The 20893-nt window shown below is 44.8% G+C and overlaps 1 protein-coding gene across 5 annotated transcripts in view; it reads left to right on the plus strand.

Annotated features, from left to right (window-relative positions):
- The window catches only part of HIPK2 (homeodomain interacting protein kinase 2), a 120893-nt gene that overhangs the window by 67234 nt on the left and 32766 nt on the right, over positions 1-20893 (plus strand). For all 5 annotated transcript variants that reach the window (XM_065743166.1, XM_065743163.1, XM_065743167.1 and 2 more), the window contains exon 3: positions 19728-19851. In XM_065743166.1, the coding sequence (XP_065599238.1) occupies positions 19728-19851 (124 nt within the window). The remainder of the gene's footprint in view (positions 1-19727; positions 19852-20893) is intronic.

The raw sequence follows: 20893 nt of genomic DNA on the forward strand, positions 1-20893 counted from the left end.
AACTTCTTGAACTTCATTCATGCAGCCCTTGAAACAAACCAGTGAAATATAAAACCCATCAGGTACTACCGACATGTAGGATTTAATCTGGCTCCCAACCTGTGTAAGGTTTTATAGGGCACTAGTAATCACATGGCGTGTTCCAGTTCTTCCTTTTTAATTTTCTACTTAAGGACGAAACTAGGTGCTTTCCTCAGAACATAGGATTGTTTAATTTTAGACATGAGGTCTGGCACCCTTTGTGGAAGCCAGCTGTCTTCTTATTTTCCTAGCAGTGCTTTCATTCTTCTACATTGCAAGCCAGATCTTTTTCTGTGTGGGATCCTTCTCACCTCAGCCCTTTCTCAGTTACATAAAGAAGGAAGAGTGCTAAAAGAGTGGCCGCACTTAAATTTAAGAAGAAAGAAAAAAAAGTCGAAGCCCTTTCTGATGTGTTGCTACATGCCAGATGTCTGCCTATGGTTATTTCCAAATAAAAGCGCTGCCGGGCGGCAGGCGTGGATCTATAAGGTTATCTGCAATAATGAGCAGTGTATGGGGTAATAGTACAGAGTACAGTTAAAAGTAATGTGTCTTGGCTTGAATCAAAATGTCACTGAAGTTACGACAGCGCTCTGTAAAGATTTCAGTTGTGTTGCTTTGTAGCCTTCTCCTGACCCTTGCTTTAAAGTTAGTATAAAATCTTAACGCCCAGTGTGTGGAGAAGATGTGAAGAGATAACTTGTAGTCTGGTCCATGGTTATGTTTGAGGACAAGGGTTTGTCTGGATTCCTTCTGGTTATCCCCTTTTTCCTGGCTGAACCCTACCCCCAGCCCATCACTGAAGCAGAATGGACTTGAAGAGGGGCCAATGAGCAGTGCTAAGTGCTCCCAGTCCACCTTGGGCTTTCATTTTCCTGAGCTCTGCCTCCTCAGAGACTCATGATTCCTATTCCAAGAGCAGGGACATGTTGTTTTTGTATTTATTGGGCAAGGCAGAGGCCCTGGTTCCTTTGTCACTTCTAGCAGATGAGCTTTCCAGATGGGAACCTCTCTCCAAATAGTTCTTCAACAAAAATGGCATTCCTTGGACTGCTTGTTCTCAAAAAGTGCTCCAAGTGACCTTAACATGTTCTCAGCTGTCTTTTACAGCTAAACATTTCTTATTGCAAGGTCACCAATTGCGATGAATGTACTAATAAACCTGATACTTTTATCTAAGGATGATCTTGTGGCTAACACACAGAGCTGGGATAAAGGTTTTTTGTTTTTTTTTTCCCGTTTGCTTGTGTGATCTTGTCTGAATTATTTATCTTCTACATCTCTTGGTCTTCCCAGCTAAAAAAAAAGGCAATGATAAAGTGTGCTTGCCTTACTCAGGGGTATTAAAGTTTCTGAAAAACCAACAGCTTTATCTGTAGAAATTTCTCTGTAGACATTATATAGACATTATAGAGCTGCAGAGAGCTTGGGTCTGACCCAAACGGCTGACCTGCTGTCTGGCTTCCTACAGCAAGAGTCAAACGAAAGTTCATTCTGATTGCAGCCAAGTATAGTAGCCAGCAGCACTTGTGGATATCCTGCACCAAACCCTGCTCCAAGTCCTGTATAGCATGCACACTAAGTTAAAGTTTTCGTTCTGGTAGGTCTTTCTTCAAAACTCTCAGCAGAAATGCTTCTGCCCTTCATCAGTGCCATACCTGGGGATGTCTTGATGCCAGCACCAATTAATGCAGCACATGTAGCAGTGCTTGTGAAGGAGAGGAAGTGATTGACTTTCAGATTCAGGGCTGTTTGCAGGACTGTGCTTGGGGAAAAACCCATATAAAAGTTTGTGTCTGGAAACAAAGCGTATCTGACGTGGAATTACGAAGAAACAATGAACAGGAAAGTTGACAATATGACTTTAACAGAGCGGAGCTGCACTTTAATGTCCACCTGAGAAGTAGGTTTTGCAGGACAGAGCCCTAGATGCTTAGGAGGGCAGTCCTCTTGGCTTCCTGGCAGCCTGTAATTTGGCAGAGTATTAACGACCTTATCTCCTCTACAAAACTTGGTAAACTCTGCTGTGGCAGACACACACACACAGCTTTCTTCCTGAAAGTCTGGCAGTTAAGACATTCATTCTCCATCGTCTATATGATTTAGCTTTCCCCCAGCTATTCCTCTGGAGTCGCGTTAGGACGCACTGAGCTAAGTGCAGCTGTCTTTACGTGGAGCTGTATTTGCATAGAGCTCCATTTGCATATTGGCTGGTGCTGGCGTACAATATTAATAAGGTATTAAAGGAGAGTGGAGGGAGGGGGAGGGAGGCATGATGACTTCAGTCTTGTCTAAGCAAGGCCACACAAATAACTTTCCTTTTATCCAGAATTAATGACTAATATGTTAACTGGCGTTGGAGCAGGATTGTACCTTCCTAGGAATCGTGTCTGCAGCATCCCACTCCGCTTTCCACACCGCCAGAGGTGGTAGAGAGCTTGCCCACCTTCAGCTGCAAGGCTGACGTGCAACCATGCATGTCTGAAAATAAATGCAGCTTTGTGTGGAGCCACAGCATGGGAACGGATGGGAGGGAGAGTGGGTGAGCGAACAAAGGAAAAAGGGAGAGATGATCTCTTTCCAAAGTCTTGGTGCTTCCGCTCAAAATGGAAGCAGCAGAAAGGGCTGGAGTGCAAGGTGCTCCCATGCCCATGCTCAGCTCCCGCTGCTGGAGGATGCTGGTGACGTGGTAATCCCACAGCACTCCTGGGGAACAGTTTGGTCTTGCTTTGGGGATGGTGCCACGATACGGGGGAAGCTCTGTTCTTCATCAGTGCAGAAGCTGTGAGGGAAAAAACAAGCTTGCAACATCGCTTGGCAACACAATTATTATAATAGGGTTTGCTTCTTCCTACACTGCCCAACTGAATTATTTTCTCCATATGGTGGAGCTAGTCTGTTTTTAACTGATTCTTCCTGCCCCTTCACCAGATGGCTGTTTTTAAGCAGGACCTTGCAGCTCTTGTGCGTTGCTGAGCTTAGAGCAGGAAGAGGAATTACAGGTGAGAGCAGTGTCCTGGTCATGGGGGAACAAGCCCATCCAGAGCGAGAAGTGAGGTGTCGTCATCAAGATGAATTGAATCATTCAGATGTTATCTAACAGGAAAACTCAAAGCTAGCATCCTGTTTATTTTTGGTGGCCATGAGGTTTTGATGAGAGCACGGAGCTGAAGGAGCCCTAATGGTCTGCACAACGCTAAGTCTTCCCCATCTGTGCTGCCAGGTCACTTCAGTCCTGACCTGTCACAGCTCATTGTCCTCCTTGTCAGAGGTGTTAAGCACAGCTTTGCTACTGCACTGCAATCCTCATCCCTCTTCTTGCTATTCTCATCTCCCCAAGGCATGGCACCCACTTGTAAGCTTCTTGCTGCTCCCCAGCTCCAGGGGATCCTCATCCTACACAACGTGCCTGTGCCATGGGCACATCCTTAGGATGCCATGAACACAGGAAGTAAGCAAAGGACAAAATCTGAAAGGAAAAAAAAAAAAAAAGGAAATCTAACCATAGGTGCAAAGCATTTTAAACACACGAATCCCTTCTGTAGTTCATAGCTCAGGAAAAACACAGCTCACCTGTGGTCTGGAGTGTCTAGCCAGACACTGTGCATTTTTGTGTCCTCACTGGCTTTTAGTCTGTTTTTCTAAGGAAACGAGATGTGCATGATCACATTGCCACTATGTTCCCCTTAACTTTCGAATCTAGTTCAAGCGAATTTAATGCAGGGGGAGGGGTCTTAATGGCATTAAGTCCTACATGTTTCATGAAAATCGGCAGCTGGGCAGAGATCCTGTTAATGCATGCCCCGGGGGAAAGGCTGCCGTGTCAGCTTGCCGCTTAATGTGCTGCTGCAAGAGCAGCTCCATACGGGGAGCTCGGGTCTGAGGCCCTGGTCCATAGGGAGCCAGGCTCTTTTCATTCTGCTGCTCGCAGAACCACTCGGTTAAAGCACAAGTCTTCCTGTGGCCTTTTTTCTTCTAATTTTCTATTTATTTATTTTTTCTTTGGTGAGACTTGAAAATAAAAATAACACTTTTCATCTTCAAAGGCCTTTACAAACATCAGCTAATTAATCATTCCCTCATCTCGTTCACTGCTTCAAGGAAGAGTGGGAAAGCAGGGTTTTTTTCTGCAAGCGAGTGAGCTGGATTCTCAGAGGGCCCATTGGACTCCTGGCGGGTCTGCTGCTGCTGCTCCACAGCAGATCGCAAGGCTCCGGTTCGCCTTGCCGCTCTTTGTTTCTCTAGCAAGTAAATAAATAATGGAATTAAGAAACAACCAAGAGATGTCCCCCAGTGCATATTCCACAGCTGATGGGTAACTCGTCGACCTGAAAACACTGTAAATTGACTTAATTGGAAGGGGAAGAAAATTCCCACTCTTCAACCTGTACACAGTAGATCTCCAAATTTTCCTAGAAATCATCTTTAAAACAATTAGGGCTCTTTTTTTCCTGATGCCCCTCAGGATCTTGCAGGCATTTTCAAAACCATAAGCTTTAGACATCTCCTGGCCCAGTTCCCCTGCTTGACTGGCAAGCTGTGTTCAGGTACGATGTGAGTCTTACTGCTGACACAGAGAGCTGATCTGGAGGTGCCCGTAGCTGGGACATCTGTCATAAGCCATCTTGTGCTACTTTCCTGAGGGCTTGGCTAAGGAAAGCTTCATCTGAGTACAGCAGGGGCTACTAGCCATTGGGAAGTGGGAAGGTGCGTTGAGAAAGGGCTTGGCATTCTCAGCATGTGGAGGAGAGGTTTTGTATGGCACCTCTGGAACATGGGAGCAGAGGTGCGCTGTAGTCCGCTATGCTTTTTTCCATCATCCTCTTCATTGTCTTTTGTGGATGCAGCTCAGAGGTAGAGCTCTGGAGTTGGCTGATACTCCATGGTTTTGGTCCCGTGGAAATGCATTAAGAGTATTTTGAACGGGGTTACAGTTGATATGATGAGTTAGCCTCAGAGGGGAGCAGTGCTGTGCTTTTGGTTCTCCTGAGCTGTGTGAAGGATGCTGAGAGCTCCTTGGGTTTTCTGGGACCTCTTGGTACCTTGCTCTCCATCAGGACAAGCCTCAAAGGACCTGCAAAGGCTCCCACTTTTTTAGAATTCTTTTTCAAAAGAAATTCTGTATTTCATTTCCTTTTGAAACGACTAGTATTGGCTTTTGCAGCGTGATTCTTCCTTCTTCTCTTCTTTCCTTCTTTCTGGGGCCCAAACCAGGGAGCACATACACCTCAGTAGCAGTGCATGGCATTTGTTGCGCAGGCTTTTCACTTCTCAGCAATATATATTTATATTTATTTTATTTTTTCCATTTTGCGTCAGCATGGAGTTTTTTTCCAGATTTGGTTACAGTTAGGAAATAAGGATTTTAGTATTGTTAGGGCATGAATTAACTATAATTTCTGGTGGGGTAGAAAAGGAACAAGAACAGAAAATATCTCTCAGATCTGTGGCTTAGAGTATTTTTCACTGTTGTTGCTGCAGCAGAAGTTTTCCTTAGTTTAGACACATTTACTACTAGTCTGCCACTGAAATTCCTGGGTCGAAAAATACTGCAGAAGGAAGAAATGGAGATTATAGATTGTAGGTTCTCAAAGGAAACTATTTTAGGTTTCGCTAAAGTAAAAAATACAAAATAATAAAGAGTATAAAAAAGGCCCTGAGGCTTCCCTGCCTCAGGAGCATGATGCTGTGCTTGGAGCAGAAACAGAGCAAGTTCCTTGCAAATTCATTGTCTTCAAATCATTGCCTTGCGCTTTCCCTGCCCATCTCTGCGTAACTCTAATTTGCCTGCCTGAATCTGCATACATAAATGTGTGAGAAATGAGTCCAGAGTGACTCTCAAAGCCTTGTTTGAGTCTGCAGGTCTGGTAGATAGGGAAAAAAAGTGTAATTTTTCTTTTAGACTGAGAAATCCAGATCAGGCATCAGGGAGAACGCAGTAAACAAGGAGCCTGGTGATGCTGTTTTTAGACAGGCACCGTTCAGAGTAGGATTGCACTTCAGGAGGTGCTAAGTATGTTCAGCAATATTGGCATTTTGTTTCAGTTAGATGAAAATCCGAGAGCAAATCTGAGCTTTTCATGAATGGAAACAGTCTTCCCTCGCACACCCCTACCTCGCTGCCTTGCGTTGTACGCCCTAAGCCCTCCCACCTCCAGCTCGCCTTGGCCCCTATTGGGACATCCTTTGTCCATGGAGATGGCCAAAGTTACGCTGCTGTATCCTTCAGCAGGGCAGCAACACCGTGAGGAAGCAAAACCCGTAATTCATAAGGCAGCCGTGGTTTTTTTCTGGTGGATGTGGGATGATAATAAATATGAAAAATGAGGGAATGTGTGGTAACCTTTCTTGGTTAGCAGTCTGCCTGATCGATGGCCCCATTGTTTTCTCCCTAACCTTTCCGTGGACCTCTCCTTAGAATAACAGGGGCAATACAGTTTTCCCCTTCCTGGGCTTGTTTGTCAGCAAAGCGCTCGTGTCCAGCCTTGTCATTGCGGCCTAAGTCCTGCCATGTGCAGTGGTGCGCCGCATCACTGCAGTGAGTCTCACCCATGAGCACTGCTGCTTGGACTTGCTCTGGTTTTACCTCTCAAACCCCAAAATGCTCTGTTGCCCTTAATTTGTAACGCAGCCCTCAAGTGATCATATTTCTGAGAGTCGCAGTGAGGCATCTGAGCCCTGAACTCCTCTGTCAGGAGGAAGATGGTTTGGTTCAGGCATTGCAGAGGGAAGCGTGTGATGTACACCAGACAAAATTGCAACACGTAAAAAAATGTGAAGAATGCCAGGAAATGTTCTTGAACTGCACAGTTGACGTAGAGGGCTAAATGGTTTCAGGCAGTCATGATACTGGAAGATATGAATGTATACATAAGGGAGCCCTTGCTTTCAAGAAAGGGTGGATCTTTGCTGTCGTGTCCTGGGAAGTATTTTTGGTTGTTGTATTCATTTCTCCAGAGTAATTACTGAACTTCCCCTCAGCCAAAACCATTCCTGATATATGGGGATTTCTTCGCCCTTTACAAGGGCAGTCCTGGCTACTTGCAAAACAGTCAAATTAAGAAATGACGTTCGTACTGCAGTGAGATCCAAGGACAAATTAGAAGTTGAAATTAATCAGACGGGAATCATTCCAAATTCCACTCTTGCATGGCAAAGAGGAAGAAAAGTTTATTTTTTATGACATTTTTTTCTGCAAGTTTTGTGTCTCCAAATTTTCTCTTGCGGCCATCTAAAGTTTTAACATTCAGAAAATGTTTATATTTTTTCGGAACATCAGCGTAGCTTTAAGGATTTGTTTTGGCAAGAAAAAATTGAAACTGTAAAAGGAGACATTTGAAGAGTCCCAGAAACAAATATATGACTACGTGTTGACATGTTATGAAGGTGTTGGGAGCGACTCCTTACTTAAAATTGTGTTGAAATTTGCACTTACTATGGATTTAAATTCATCTGTTTCACACTTTAATGATTGAATTTAGTCTCCTGATTTGGTACAGAAATACATTGGAGAACAATCGAATTTTCCATGTTAATGATTTGAAATGAAGAATGAACTTACTTGCAAAAGATTGTTATTTTAAAAGCCCCCCTACTGATATGTTGCCCTGCCACAAGCATCACGGATCCTTCTGAATTATGTGCATGTGTGCTTGCTAATGTCCCACGTTCCTGCCCAGCTTCTGTGAGATATCTGGCATCAGTAGGTAAAGTCAGGGCAGCACAAACTGGTGCTTGGGGCAAACAGCCAGATGGGCCAAGGGAAGGCTGGGGGGTGAGAAGGGCATGGACTGGAGGAACTGGTGTGTACTTTGAGCCTGTGGTGCTCGGGTTTGAGATGCAGAGCCTTGGGCAAGGAAGGTGCCAGCTGGAGGGCAGTCTGCATGGTGCTTGGCTCAGGAGAGCCGTGTGTGACAGCAGCCCAGGATTTTTTAGCCATGATCCTTTGCCCTTGCTGAAGATTTGTTTAAGCTGTCCTGCAGCATGTCCCACTCCATCGGGCTGGTGGTTGCATTCTGTGCAGGTCTCAGCTTAGCAAATGCAGGACATTCAGTCCCAGAGACTTGCAGGGTGACCAGGGATCTGTCCTTTAGGACAAGGACTGCGTTTTTTAGGTTTTTCAACATCTAGTGCAGTAGTGCCTTGCTTCAGCCTGCAGATGTTTGCCTGAACATAAACGCAATCGAAAGTAGTTAAATTTGGAGTGGGTTCACGTTTCCCTGATTTTACAAAAGAGGAGTGTTGGCTTTTTCTTGTTGTTTCTGTTTTTGTTTTGTTTTTCTCAGTGCTGTGCCCCACTATTTGTACAGGGAGCTTTTATCACACGCTCTACATTTTGTTTCCTGGTGCATGTTTATTCTCATAGGGCTCAAGTTAAATTTGGAACATTTTAGCTCTCTGCAGCAGAAATATCCAGCTCCAGCACTGTGCTGGAGTCTATTCCCAGCCATGCGTACCTCCACTAGGTGGGTGTGGGTAGGCAGGCATTCCCAGGCCCTGCCCAGGGCTTTTGTAGACCAGGCGTGTCATGAGTTGCAACAGGAGTTGCAGGAAAACAACTGGCATAGGCACAGAGCAGGCCATTCATCAGGGCTCTCAATTTCACACAGCTACTGCTTTGCTGGTTGCTATTTAGAGGTCGTTTTACCTCCAAAACTGCCTCACCTCACTAATACCATCTCTTTTGAAAATCTCTTCAAAACTCTGTATAATTACTGTTATTCCCAAATTTCATAAATAGGAGGCATGGTGGTCTGGTAGCTGTTCTCAAGGACCCCACTTCTTTTCTTGGCACTGCTACGCTCTCTCCATATGATCTTGAGCAAATTGCTTCCCCAATCTGTTCCATTGTCACCACACGTCGTTTTAGATCATAAATTCTCTGGAACAGACAGAGTCTCTAGCACGTCATCTTTTAATGTCTAGCATTATGGGGCTCCAGTCTCCACTGGGACTTCTGCGTGCTACAGAAATACAAATAGTTGCTACTAATAATAATATTAAATTTGTGTGGCTCTTCAGAGATAAGTGAAGGGCAGCGCTCCTTTCTCTAAGAGGCAGGCAGGATAAGTACTTTATTTTCATCTTTGTCTCTTTTTAATTAAAAAAAAAAAGAGCCAGTGGACATAATTAAAAGAGAAAAAATAAAGGAAAGCTGCAGAAATTTGATACTTTTAGCCTCAGACCTGCTGCTTGCTCTGTGAAGCCAGTCTTAGGATCATGGCCAGAACCTGGTTTGTATCCTTGTTTGCCAGGGTGGAAATCATTTGGAGCCTTCTACTGGCAGCTGGCTTTGTAGTCGGCCTAATCCCATAAAATCACCATACAGCTTGGTGCAACTTTGGCTGTTTTGCTGTGATCAGAAGTCTCAGGAAATGTTACAGATCAGGCCCAAAGAGCTTCACTTGGCTGAAATGTGACAGAGCTCTGGTCTGGAATGATAAGGGATCGGGATGGGGATGCAAGTGGCCGGCTGGGAGGCCGCTGGGGACAAGGATTCGGCTTCTGACTGCATCTGTGTGCTGTGGGATTTTTTAATTATTATTTCATTTCCAAAGGAGTGCAACAGAAACAACAAAAGGTCTTAAATATTCACAGTGAAAACAATAGATCTGAAAAGGAAAACAAAAAGGTCGAGCCAGATCTGGCATTGGTGGACATTTGGCTCTGAGGGAAGCGAGAACAGCTTGGATTTGCATAAATTGCATACTGCGGGTCAGAAAGCAGTCAGAATTATGCTTGCATTGCAGTGGCATGAATGGAAGCACATAACTGGCATTTTTCCCCTCTTAATCAGATGCCTCCTTCAGGGGATCTTTGCACCCAATACACTGTGGCTCATCCATTTGCTGCCTGGCATGGATAAGGCTTTTGTTTCCAAATGATGATTTTTCTAGTCTCTGATTTCTTCTATAACTTGGGAAAACCCTTGCCCACTCCTTCGTTTCAGGGAACAGCCTGGGGTCACAGTGTATTGGATGCAGCTCTGTTGCAGCACCCTGCATGCATGTTGGTGTGCTCCTTGGTCAGTGCGGAGTGGCCGTGCCTTGGGGCGATGGTCATGGTGCTCAGCATCGTGCATCTCCTCTGAACTTCAGAGTCCTGCTTTTCTGAGCCCAGAGAGATGAGTGTGGTCATGATCTATCCCATCAGGCTTCCTCTGGGGATATACAAAGCTACATATCTGGCTGGGACAAGCTTAGTGTGCCGCTTGGCTGAACCAGGACCTAGCTTTCTTTTCCATTATTGGGCTTGATAGCTTTTTTTGACTGCTAAGTTTTCCAGCTCAAGTGCAACAGAGAATTGCTTGCGGATTCAGATTCAGCAAAGCACTTAAATCTGTGCTTACCTGTATTCGGTGACCTCCCTAGGACTCGGGCAACTATTTGCTTCAGGTTACCCATATAATAAAGGGCTTTGCTGATCTGGAGCTACAGCCTTCTACAAGCTCATAACAGTGCTGCTGGAATGTTGCATAGCACAGACATGGGCAGCCACTTGACAGCCTTCGCATCTGCGGGTCAAACATGTTCCCCTCCCATCTTTAGAATTAGAATAGTGCAGCTGAAGGGAGCTACGCTGATCACTGAGTGCAACAGCCTGACCACTTCAGGGCTAACCAAAAATCAAAGCGTATTATTCAGGGCACTATCCAAATACTTCTTGAACACTGACAGGCGTGGGGAAGCCTGCCTCAATGTTTGACAGCCTTCATGGTAAGAATTTTCTCCAGCCTGAACCCACCTTCTATTGCATGTAGGTATGGCCAGATGCAGTGCCTGCTCCTGATCCACTATGTCCATCTGCAGTGCACCATCAGCTCAAAGGCACATCTCTGGGCCTTGTCCCTTCCTCCCCTGGGATTGTATCCACTCTGCCATGGTCCACTCAATGACAGAAGCAAATGGCACCTCACAGATACTGATGATTGTGTGCCTCTTTGTTGATCCACAGGCAAATGTTGTAACCTGTCGGCGCTAAGAAATCATACTGTTTGGGGAGATTCTGTGTTTTTGTTCCTTGGGCCTGCTAATAGAAAGGGCAAATCCTTTTTAATATCTTCCTGCCCCAGGCTCAATTCTACTGTATCTTGTCCGAAAAAAGCTTTTATTTTCAAGGCACAGGGAAAATGATGTTTATGAAACACAAAGTATGGGAATTTTCATTTCCCTCTGGCTTTAGGAGGAGAGCAGCTGGTGGAGAGTGGATGAGAAAGGCTTTATCTGCTATATTTTGGTTACTGTGCTTTGAGTGATGGGTTTAATAATTGATAGAGCAATTTAGCAATGATCCATAATCCTGAAAGAAGCCTATGCTCCCCACCCTCTCCCTCTCCCTCCCTCCAAGACTGACAGGCTGCTCTCAGTGTTCTTGTCTGCAGAATTTCATCCCTTGGTTTCTGTAAACAGCCTGACATGGGAGAGGAGAAAAAAGCAACTGTTTCTAAATCTTCTGTCTTGTTTGCACAGACAGCTGCCCTGCTTTCTCCAGCTCAAGGCTTCAGTCATTTGCTGTTGCTGAAGGGAGCCAGAGGTTAGGCCCTAACCTGAATTGAATGTACATGTGCAGTGGATCTGTGAGAACAGTGCTGCAGATCCTCCCAGCTGTGACCCCTCCCCATTTAAAACCAGCGTTCCTGGCTGAATCCAGTCTTCTTAATCCCAAGAAAGGTGGAGAGAGCTGGCATGTGTTTGGTGTGGCTTTCTAGAAACTCCTCCAGGATAAAGCTATGGAAAATCCTTTTCACAAGAGTCTCACAGTCATGGCAAGCATCAGGACCCCATTTGGGTGCAGGATATTTCAGTGACCACATAAAACCCCGTGTTTGAAGATGGGTGCACATGATCTATATTAGTCATCTTGCCCCTATAGCAGCACAGAGCTGTGTTTGCAGGGATGTGGCATGACACCCTCTGCGTGTTTTAGTTCCTGTAAATCCTGTTCTTGATATCTGTTTCTCTCTCCATCTGTGAGAAGTGCATAAAGAAAACAGGAAAGACGACAGAAAAAAGGAGACATAGTTAACTAGGAGGGAAAAAATAATAAAAATAAAAGTTCATAGGTACTGAATATCTGTTGAGACAAATGGAGGAGGAAGAGGGCATGGAAGTTCAGCCTGGCAGTAAACTGGATGTAAGCAAAGTGAAGTTAGGTGTATGAAGTTATGTTTTTCCTTATGTGTTACATGGATGTCAGATTGACACCGAGTTGTAATTAAGCATGACACCAAGTCAGCTGTGCACAGCTGTATTATTCCTTAAAATTACAAGGGCTGAGGTCCTTTGGGGCACTGTGAGGTTTATGGTCCCTCCGCCATGGGAGGTTTGTAAAACAGACTGGCTGAGTGCTTGCCAGGAGGGGCATAGTCATAGATGCCCCTATATCATGGCAGGGAGAGAGTGGGTGTCTTCCCAGGGTCTAGTCTAGCCCTGGGAGTTTCTGGCATGATCCTCTGCAGTATTTTCACCCATAGCAGTCAGCACTTGTGGATCATGAACAGTGTAGTGTCAAGGAGTGGGTGGGTTAGTCTGCTTCTGTGATTTATGTGCTACTGAATACCCTTAGTAATGATAGGTTCTTGAAACTTGTTTGATAATTTTTCTGTTCAAGTCCAGAAGTCATTCTGGTATAACTTGCTCTACTTTGACAAAACAGAAGGAACTGTGTGTGCACTTGATAAAAACGCCCTGGGACCTGCATGTGGACTCCCTGAAACACTTGCAGCTATCCAGTATTTCGCCTGGGTATAGGAGAACTAGGGTGATGCTGTTGTTAACTGTGTGCTTACTGAACCATACAGAGTCAGAGTCGGAGTAGTTGAGGTGAGAAGGAGCCTCAGGAGGTCACTGAGCCCAACCCAGTGCTCAGGGTAAGGTCAGGTATGCAATCAGAGTGGGACTTTGTCTTGCTGAGGTTTGAAAGCCTCCAGGAATGGTGATTGCACTACCTATGCCCATACTTAACTTATCTGCTCAGTGGAGGTGCTTTCCCTCGCCCTAGTGGGAAGCTTCCCTGTTTCAATTTATGCCTGCCATCTCTTTCTCCTGTGGCACACATCACAAGGCCTCCTCAGTTTGGTGTCACCATGAGACTGTGCTATACCTCCTGCTCTGGGCCAGCAATAAAGATGTTAAACAAGATGGGTCCTGGGATAAACCCCTGCCGTACCTCACTTGCTGCTGGCCACTAGTTTATATTTGTGTCCTGTAATGTAAACCATCACTGAAGGCTGAGTGGATACAGCTTCCAGTCCTCTGAGCTGATACAGATATTTTTTGATGTGTTGCAAACTAAACTTAAGGGGTGGGCAAGGACAATGCAAGCAATGCTGCATTGGACCTACCCTCTAGTGGTGGTTGCCCTGGTGATCTGACAGCCCGGGAAGTCATTCTGGCTGCTCCCCCAGTCCTTTCCAGAAACTGTGTATCTGTGTCTGATCTGTGAAATATGGGATGTTAATATGAGAGGTGAAGTAGTGAGGGGAATCGTAGAATGGCTTTGTTTGGAAGGGACCTTAAAGCTCATCCAGCTCCGGTTCCCTTCTCATGGTCAGGGTTGCCACCCACTAGATCAGGTTGCCCAGGGCCCCAACCGACCCGGCTTTGAATGCCTTCAGGACGGGAGAAGATGGTGTTAACCTTTGGCTCCAAGAATATGAGCCTGTCTTCTACGTTCCTATACTAAGAAGTGATTTAGGGTCTGAAACATAAGGAGGGACCAAAAAAGGTGTCATGCACCCTCTGTCTCCATGGACTCAGGGCTAAGGGTACTCTGCATGTTGTGGTATATTGCAATAAAAAAGTAGATACCTTCACAAAATGCAAAAGGTCAAGTCTGCAGATAGGAAGAAAAGTCCATAAAGATGACAAGTAAAAGATTTAGTTGGGAAGAGGATGGAGGCCCATCGCTTCAGTAGAAGCCCCTTTGCAAGACAGACCGCCTTTATGTGGTAGCTGCATGGCTGTGTGGTGTTCGTGGTCCCACTGCTGTTAGTCCCACAGCTCCTACAGGTGCCAGGCAGTGCTCTCCTGGAGCTGCTGGCCAAATCCCAGAGGAGCAAGGCCTGCACGCACAACTGATTGACAAGTGCCCACTCATGATGTCGTGTCAGACTCATGCCTCCCTGCCTAGAGTTTTCTGGATGGAGATGTGCGACAGCTTCCAAAAGTTCTGGTTGGCTGGTATGAATAACAGGTAGAAGGCAGGCAGCTGTGCCTGCACAGCATTGCTCTAGGTCTGTCTGTACTGCCAGCAGCTGCCTGCAGCCTCCTTCTACAAACATCACCGTGAAGGCGAGAAGCAGGCGTGTTGAAGGTGCCAGCCAGTATGTGGTTTGGAGTTGTTTTTTCTCTGATACCTATGCTTGCCCATGAAGGCCTATGCTGAGACAGTACAGCTTAACTAGAGAGTCCTCCCAGAAGGTGATGAACAGTTTTAAAATTCAGAAAGAGCCCAGCTCTTCAAGCCTATGTCTTTGGAAATGATTTTTTTTTTTTGACATTTGTTTTTAATGCCCTGTGATGTGTGGGTGAAAAAGTCGGTGAGCTTGACTGGTAATTAATTTTCCTGACAGAAACACCAGACAATTAAATTACCCTGCCACAAAGCTAGGTTGCTAAAGTAAATATTCTGCTAGTGGTAGGCCTGCAAGCAGGATGGGGTCATGTGTGAAGTGCAAGCAAATGATGGCGCTTCTGTCTCTGGGGACCTGTGGAGACTTTCATGCCTTGGGTATGGATGGAGAGGTGATGTGTGTCCCTTTGCCAGCACCAGCAGCTACCAGGAGAACGTGGGCACCATCAAACGTTCTCCAAGTGATAAGGGACTTGCTGGACACATCACTGAGCTGAGGAGCAGGTCGCCTTTGCTGTCCAGGGCATTAACTCTGTCTGGGAATGGTGCAGAGCTGTGAGAAATGGAAATGGGCTGCCTGCTTCTCTCTTGGAGATCCGTGGATGGAACCAACTAAAGAGAGGGAGCAAAGAGAATGGAGCCAGGCTCTTTTTGGTAGTGTCCAGTTAGCTGTGGACACAAACTGAAATGGAGGAGATTCTGTCTGAACATCAGTAGACATTTTTTAGGTGAATAAGTACTGGCAGAGTCTGTCTAGAGAGGCTGTGGAGCCTTCATCCTTGCACACCTTTAAAAGCCATCTGTACGTGGTCCTGGGCAACCTGCTGTAGGTAGCCCTAGTGATGGACCTGATGGCCTACAGAGGCCTCCACCCAAACAAGTCTGCGATTCTGAGATATGGTCTCTCATGGGGACTATTTACTTTGCCAGCTTTGTTCTGAGTGTTTTCTAACTTTGGTCTATACCGGCGAGGTACACATGAGGTATAGACCAGGCTGTGTGTACCTGCCTGCATGCCACATGGGAGTGCATTTTATTGAGAGGCATTGAAGTTAGCTCACAGGAGAGAAAGGACAGAAGGGTGAAGTTTTGTTTTCCCTCCGTGTGCCTCATACTAGAGGCTGAGGTTACTGTGCTGAGGGCACTGCAGATGAACTGCCTGCACATACCAAGGTATCTGGCAGTGAACTGCATTGGCATGGTTGGAAACAAAGTCACTGCTAAAACTCAACAGTGTGGTGAGTCTGCTTTATCAGGGAGGGAAACACTTCACCATGCAGCTATGAAGTGGTTTGTTGAAGGCAGTATAAACCACACAGTGCTGTTCAGGAGAACTTGCCGCCGTATGAATTTGGATTTATAATTATGATACTCTGTAGATGTGCACACTTTATTGAATAGAGTACTTTACATAGGGTCACCAGCTGCAGAATGGAGGAATCCCACAACGAAAGTATTTTCTTTCCCTATGGAAAATTACACCATTCTTAAAGCAGCTGAGTTAAATCTGAGTGCTTTTAGGAATAAAAGGGTCAATTGTGGAATGGCTTATGTGCACGTTTTAGGACCAGAGTTATTTAATACATTAATTATCTGTGCAAATGGGTGGACCAGCAGTAGAGTGCAAAAGTGTGAGGACACTGCGAAATTGTTAAGGTTAGGCTGCAGGAAACAGTGAGGAACATTTAAGGGATTTAATCTAGATTACAGACAACATTATTCCAGGTCAGTGTGACGTTGAAAGGTGGTAAACATATGAAAGGGAAAAACAAACTATTTCTGCATAACTCCGTGTCCTAAATTAACTTAAGCTCCCCTGAAGGAAGGGACTGTGTGTCTCAGAGGAGCTCCCAGATAAAACATCTGTTGAAATGCCTAGTGTCACTCCAAAGGCAAACAAAATACTAGGTTCAGGGAAGACTGGAATGCAAAAGCATTCTGCAAATAGCATAAAATAAGTCTGGGGAATATCCTTGTGTCTAAATCTGTTTAGTTTTGTTCAACCTGTCTCCGAGCAGTCAGGTTAGGAAGAGGAGCTCTATGTAGAGTCGTATGGTGGAAGAGAACTAAACATCCAAAGGATGGAAGGCTGAGAAGCCCGAAGCTGTTTCATTCAGAAGGAAGGCAAACAAAGGAGAATAAGGCAGAGAGATAAAAATACCTTGTGCTTAAAAGAAAGGTGATTCGGGAACTTGTTTTCACCTTTAGGCCAATTCATGCAAACGTGGAGTGAGAGGTGACACATCTAAACCTGATAAAGGAAAATCAGGCTTTAAACAACAGACTTCAGGTGTTAATTAAAGGAAAAGGTTGTCCACGGAACTCTGTGCCAGGATGTGTGGATGGCATCAAGATCTCACCTTGTTTCGAAAACCTGGCGAGTTTGTTAACAAAGGTGGGAGTTCCTTGTGTTTGATAAAGGTGTATATGCAGAAGGATCTCTGCATCTGTAACTTGGAATACAAAACAATCTCCACCTGACAAAGGTTCAGAAGGCTTTTTATCAGTGGACAAGTTGCTTTGTTGCATAACACATAGCTTCTTCAACCAAAAAGCTTGGTGCAGGCAGTAGCTGCTGCTGGACAGGGCACCTTGCTCCTTCTGTGGTGACTTCAGCTCTCTTACACATGATGAACAGGACGTGTCCACTAGGTGAAAGTCTAGAAAGCTCTGTGGTGTGTGATAACTATCCTCCTCTTGGCATCTTAATGACTGGTAAATTGGTGTACATAAGGACCCACGCCTGGTGTTCTCACCACTTGCTTTTCCAAAATTGCCATTGGTACTCTGTTTGGGGCTGAATGGGAGAAGATTACAACTAATGCTTAAGCTTGATAGAGTATGATGAATACCAGCTTTCAAACAGGTAAAATAGAATAAAGATATATCACCACTTTCCCTCTCCACAATGACAACTCAGGTTTAATGTAAGGATCGTCATTCTTTTAAGCTGTTTTTTATGTGTCTAAATTGTATGGATGCTGGCTTTGTGCTTTCCTTCCCAACAGTGGAGATGCAGAACTTATTTTTTATGTGAAAAAGGAATTCTCTCCGAATTGCTACACTCCAGAAGCTGGAGCTTTAAGAAAAACTCACTGTACAGCTGAAGACTCAAGATAAAAAGATTAGAAATTTCAGAATCTCAGCTTCTGGGTCAGCCCTTCTTACAGGGGTCTGGAGGTGTTGGCAGCACAAGTGTGGGGAAAGGGCTGCGTGCTGCATATGACAGCACTGCATGCGTGTTTTATGAACAGGGAGGTTTCCAGACGATATCACATTGGGAATATCCCACTACTAGTCCACCCCTCCGCTCCTTCCACTTGAGTTAGTGGGATGTGAAGTTCAGTGTGAGACTGAGCTCTCATTAGTGACCAGGGACATTTCATTCACAATGTGGAAGGCAGACAGGGAGAGGCAGATGGCTTTGAAAGCAGGATTTACATAGTAATGAGATTCAGGTCAGCATAGCTGTCTTTTTCTCTCTGCATTTTGTCTAGGTGTCGACTAGTGTGCAGGGATGACAGGATAGGAGGAAAAAGAGGAAAGTTAACCCTTTGTTCCTAAGGAGAGATTAGTGTTAGAAAAAAAAGTTTTCATAATGGGCTAAATAGCAGTGGGGTGTAAAAACAACAATCACAGGTGAAACTAGTAGGGCTAAAAGTAGCTGCTTTTTAAGTTTCTGGCATTTATTTATCTATTTATCTATCTATTTATTTATTTATTTATTTTGTGGGAGTGGCATGAAGCAATTGTACCTTCTAGTCCTAGTATTGCCCTGAACTTTTACATTCTTATCATTACGTGTCAACCACAAAGTGGGAAAGTCTGTACACTGAAGGTGGAGCATGGACTCTTGCTATACAGTCTTCACTCATTCCTCTGGAAAATAAATAAGTAAATAAATAAAATAACATTTTGCTTGATTTCTTAGCTAAATACTTGTCTCCACATGACCATGTAATGGTATGATTAAAATGTAATATTTTCCACTGCAATTGGTAATCCTTAGTATGATCTCATTGGTGTTAGATCTTATCCTGTTGACAGATGGGAAAGTGGGTACCAAGGGTCCTGTTTCCAGCTCTGGTTGGTGGCATTTGGCTTGCTCAATAGTCAAACCCAGACATTCCCAAAATATGGATCAGGGCACAAGAAATGCTCAGGCTATTTTGAAAATGGTGAAAGTTTCTTTCATCATTCATTTTTTCTTTTTTTAATGTCTTTTTTTAAAAAATACTATTAGAAGATGGGAAAGAAAGTTTTCCTTTTTTCTGTTTACCACCTGACTCCAGAAAGTGAAGCTTTAGAAGACAAGAGCAGGAGAGAAGCTTTAGTTGGTCCCTGTGTAAAACAGGAGTTTTAGCACTGAGCTGCATGTGGAAATCTGGGCTGAGACAGGGAAGCGGGGAATGCAACTTGTAGAAGTCTGAGCTAATAGACCATCCTTGCTTAGTTGAGATTTTCCATGATGGCTTGGACATCCCTACTGCTAGAACATGAGGAGCATTCTGCCTGCTGTATAGGGGCAGCCCCAGTACAGAGGAGCTGTGGGGGGGAGTGGTGGTGTGTCCTCCATGAGCCTGGCATCCTCGTGGAGAGCTGGAGTCAAAGCTTTTGCTTTCTCCTCTGGTTCCTCAACAGGGCTCAAGCTGAGTCTCACCAAGCAGAGGGGTTTCAGTTCACGTCTTCTGAAGCAGACAGTGAATACATGGCCGGACTGCCTCCACTTTTTGCCCATTCTGGCTGAAAGAGAAAAGGAAATCTAATCAGGTGTCTGGGACAGATTGGAAAGCGAGGGCTTCTTGGCTACTTCCTCTAAGGAACAGTCTTATATCTAATAGATCTAATTAGATTATTTCTCTGTTTTATGGCATCCATTTGTTTAAAAAGTTGGTAATCCTTTTATACCAGTCCAGTGATGATTATTTAATGGTTGGCTGTTTGTAAAGCCCACTGAGCTTGGTGAATAGGGGATGTTTTGTAGCAGAGACAGTGCAGTTTCTCAGCCAGCCAGGCCTGGGAGCCTCCCATGGGGATCTTATCTGGGTGGCCTGGAATGTGTGACGATGGTGCCTCATCTTTCTACCTGTCTAATGAAAACTACGGCAGTTCTCTCCTTTGTAAACTGCTGTGAAATGTCAGGCCTCAGTGGGGCCGTCTCTTGACTAAATGGGGCCCAAGGACTCTTCTGGAAAGATAAATATTCACCAACTAATACTTGATCGCAGGTACTTTGCCAACAGCCAGTGGAGCCCTACAGTAGGACTGTTCACTTACTGTTCACAGCAAGCAGCTTCTTGATTGTCAGTGAGTCAGTTCTGGTTGCTAATGTTTTCTAACCTGTTCCTTTGCAGAGCCCCTGAAATCATCCTCGGTTTACCATTTTGTGAAGCAATCGATATGTGGTCATTGGGATGTGTCATTGCAGAGCTGTTCTTGGGCTGGCCATTGTACCCAGGAGCTTCAGAGTACGACCAGGTTGGTACTGATCTCACCCTGGCTATTCTGGCTATTGATAAGAGAACAGATGTGAGGTTTTTTTCTTTTCCATGACAAAAAGATGGCAACTTTTTCAGTTTTATGAACAGGAGATATTTGCACATGATTCTTGCCCTCCCACATCAACTTTTTCATTATCCACTTGGAGTACGCTCAGTAGCCAGTGTGCTGCTTAGCATGCAGATGTTTAAGAACTGACTGCCTAAGTGAATTCTCAAGCAAGACTAAACATTCCCATTGACTAGAAAACTCTGTATATGTCTCTAATCATTGAACAGAGCGAGCACCCTCTCTCTACAGTAACAGAAAATATTAAATAGAGGTTTATTTGTTGGAAGAAACTGCATGAACTCTACTGTATTTCATAATCCCCTTTATGAGGGTGTATATTAAAAGCAGTGACAAGAAAGAGAACATTCACGGTGGTGTAGGTTTCTAGTTAATATATGCTGTCGTGGTTCCCTCCCTATAGGCTTTTATGCTTCTTTTGTACTCCTAAAACATAGCGCAGTGGCTTCTAGAGTCAGGGCTGCAGAACAGTTTCCATTGTGATAGTCTTCCTTAGTTTTCTGCAAATGTGGCCTGAAAAGGGTCTTTTTTCTCTTAGGAAAAAGAAATAAGTGAAAAACAGGGGAATAAGTAAATAATTCTTTCATATATGAAAATGTTTCTTTTTCTCATCTTTCATAAATAGCATTTTTTAGCCAGAGCTTTGAAGGTGAAATTTGGCAGGGGAGATATCCCGCAGTGAAGAGCTGGGTCGTTAGTGATTCCAAAGGAAATCAGACATAGCTGAAAAACCTACAAGCATTTGAAAATCACACACTAAGCATGAAGAGCAGATTTCTTTCTCCTCCCCCCGCCCTCTGCCAAAGAGCCATAAAACGCACAGCTGAAAAAGAAATCACCATATGTACCTGCCCAGCTTAACTGCTTCCTCTGGTAAAGTGCCGTGAAGGCTCCTGGAGAGCTGGGAAGGGGCAGGGGCTGAGCCTGGCCCCTCACCACAGCATGTGCAGCC

This window comes from Cyrtonyx montezumae, unplaced genomic scaffold, assembly GCF_038088225.1.
Source record: "Cyrtonyx montezumae isolate F1298 unplaced genomic scaffold, pur_monq_1.0 scaffold_3, whole genome shotgun sequence".
Taxonomy (NCBI): Eukaryota; Metazoa; Chordata; class Aves; order Galliformes; family Odontophoridae; genus Cyrtonyx; species Cyrtonyx montezumae.